The following is a 2,777-nucleotide window of genomic DNA, read 5'->3' as shown; positions in this document are numbered from 1 at the left end:
GTGAGGAAGAAGAAAAGGAAACACATCCTAAAAAAAACTTACATCACGAGACACAACGACCTTTTGTTGACTAAGATCAAAAACCCGATAGCCTTTTTTACCATAAGGATAGCCCAAAAAAATACACCGAGAGGCTCGTGGATCAAATTTGGAACGAGTTTGGGCATGGGTAGAAGTAAAGCATAAACAACCAAAAACACGCAAATGGGAATAACTGGGAGTTTTGTTAAACAATTTTTCATACGGGGTTTTGCCATCGAGAAGAGGAGTAGGGGTACGATTGATGAGATAAGCTGATGTGAGAATGGCATCCCCCCAAAAATGAGTTGGAAGCCCGGCCTGAATAAGCAAGGCACGTGCCATATTTAACAAGTGTCTATGTTTTCTTTCAGCAACCCCATTTTGTTGTGGTGTGTTGATACAACTAGTTTGATGCATAATACCTTTTTCTGCATAGAAACTGTCAATTTTGAATTCAGGGCCATTATCACTACGAATGATTTTAATTTTGGAATCAAATTGAGTGGAAACCATATTGATGAAATTAACTAGAAGAGGCTGAGCATCAGACTTGTGTTTCATAAGATAAATCCATGTGCATCTAGTATAATCATCAACAATAGTAAGGAAATATTTTGCACCCGAAGTGGAAGCAATTTTATAACCACCCCATATGTCTATATGAATTAAATCAAAACTAGAATGAGTAGTAATTAAACTGGAAGAGAAGGGAAGCTTGGTTTGTTTAGCCAAGGGGCAAATTGTGCACTTGTCGGTATCACAAGATGCATGTGTAAAAGTAGTAATAGGAAATAATGGAAGAATCCTGGTAGATGGGTGGCCAAGGCGTTGGTGCCAAAGGATGGGATGGGCCTTGTGGGCCTGATTGCATGTTCCTTTCTTGGTATGGTTGAGATAGTAGAGGCCCTCCCGTTCAATTCCCGTCCCAATCATCATCCCCGAACGTAGGTCCTGTATGATACAAAATTGGTTCAGAAAAATTGTAATACAAGATGAATTGGCTAACTTGCTAATTGAAACCAAATTCAACTTAAAGTACGGGACACATAAAACGTTCTCAAGACAACTTTGCCAATGTGAGTCACTTGTGCTACGGATCCATTCGGCAATTCCACTGTGTGATTAGTGACAGGCCTCGAGGTGGAGAACATGTCGGGATCATAAATCATATGATCTGTGCAGCCACTGTCTAAAATCCAAGTGCTTTGTTTTCCATGAGAGTTGAGTGAAAAAGCTTTACCTGAGAGTTCTTCATGGATTGCAGGATTACTAACATGATTGGCAGATGAGGATTTATTGTGTAGCATACTCAAGATTTGTTTGCATTCTTCAGCAGTAAACGGGAACTTCATCTCCTTTCTGTCTGTCGAACACGTTGCTGCTTGATTCCCTTTGGAAAGCACTGCCCCAAAATTAGCCTCAGCCGCTGCCTTCTTCTTGCGGCAGTATTCTGCCGTGTGACCCTTCCAACCACAAAATGCACATTTGAGATGTGCCCGACAAGTCTTGGCAGTGTGGTTTGTCTTGTTGCACTTGGTGCACTTCAACTCATCTTTTTCTCCTTCGGATTCACGGTTGGCATTCTTCACGGCATTCTTCACGGCAAACACAGCCGCATCCGGTTGTGTTGAAGCTTTTCCTGCTGTTACTTCCGATTGCTTCTCATGCCTCAGAACAAGGGAGTACGCTTTGTTTACTGTGGGTAATGGATCTTGCAGCAAGGTGTTGCTGCGAACACTTGCATATGAGTCATTGAGGCCCATGAGGAACTTCATAGTTTTCTGTGTGTCCAAATATGCAGCCAGTTCCTTGACTGAGCCACAGGTGCAGATCGGAAAAGTGCAGAGAGCGTCACGGGCATCCCAGAGTCCCTTTAACTTCGTGAAGTAAGATCCCACAGACATACCTCCTTGCACACAATCATGAATCTCGTTCTCGATATTGAACAGTTGAACCACGTTCACATGCGAGAATCGCTCCTGCAGTTCCAGCCACATCTGCCTGGCGTTTTTACAATTGATAACGCTGCTAGCGATGTCTTTCGACATCGACCCTAGCAGCCAAGTCTGGACCAGATTATTGCAGCGATTCCACTGCTGCCATTCATGGAGATTCTTTCCACTTGGTTCTTCGATCGAACCGTCTACGAGTCCGATTTTGTTCTTGACCGTTAAGGCCATAGTCATGGATTGTTTCCATGTGCTGTAATTGTCTTCGACCAAGGGCTGCGGCACAAGAATAGCGCCGGGTTGGTCTGAATGATGAAGGTATAGTTGATGAGTGGGATTATCCCACTGAGTTCCTGAAGCCGTGCCTGATGGTTTATCGTCTGCCATGAAGGTCGGCTAGGGTTTTGTTGTGTTTGTTTTATTGCCCAGATCAATGCTCTAGTACCATGTAAAAGAATGATGTATATTGATTTGATATTGATTCAAGAGGCAGAACAGCCTATTTGTAGTCACAATAATACCTAATATGATTCCTACAATCAAGCTAAAACATTCATAAATAAGGAAAGGAATTATTTACAATATAAACAAAGTCAACATTCCTATTCTAACATGGACATTGATGTTAACCTGTGAAATAACAGAGACTATGAAGAGTCCCATTTTGAGAGATCACCTTAGCATTTCTCCATTCAGACATGGACCTTGAGATTTTTCTCGTAATGATCTAGTTTTCTAAATTTAGAGTTACAATTTTATTTTCTTGTAATTATCACATTGCGTAATTACAAAAAGATCAGTAGAGAC

At 41.7% G+C, this 2,777-nt stretch overlaps 1 protein-coding gene across 1 annotated transcript; it reads right to left on the bottom strand.

Annotated features, from left to right (window-relative positions):
• Positions 1–647: 647 nt before the first annotated feature.
• LOC126607234 (uncharacterized) lies at positions 648–2,455 on the bottom strand. The gene is made up of 2 exons (XM_050274753.1): positions 1,262–2,455; positions 648–972 (listed from the first exon to the last, which is right to left on the bottom strand). The coding sequence occupies exons 1-2, from the start codon at positions 2,355–2,357 to the stop codon at positions 935–937; spliced, it is 1,134 nt and encodes a 377-aa protein (XP_050130710.1). The 5' UTR covers positions 2,358–2,455; the 3' UTR covers positions 648–934.
• Between the last annotated feature and the right edge of the window lie 322 nt (positions 2,456–2,777).

The sequence above is a fragment of the Malus sylvestris genome, chromosome 16, assembly GCF_916048215.2.
Source record: "Malus sylvestris chromosome 16, drMalSylv7.2, whole genome shotgun sequence".
Lineage (NCBI taxonomy): Eukaryota > Viridiplantae > Streptophyta > Magnoliopsida > Rosales > Rosaceae > Malus > Malus sylvestris.
This window is presented reverse-complemented; position numbering and strand designations above follow the sequence as displayed.

Coding starts and splice junctions, on each gene's coding strand:
- LOC126607234 (XM_050274753.1), bottom strand. CDS start 2,357: ATGGCAGACGATAAACCATCAGGCACGGCTTCAGGAACTCAGTGGGAT. Junction 973..1,261: donor AATCCATGAAGAACTCTCAG/GTAAAGCTTTTT, acceptor TGTATCATACAG/GACCTACGTTCGGGGATGAT.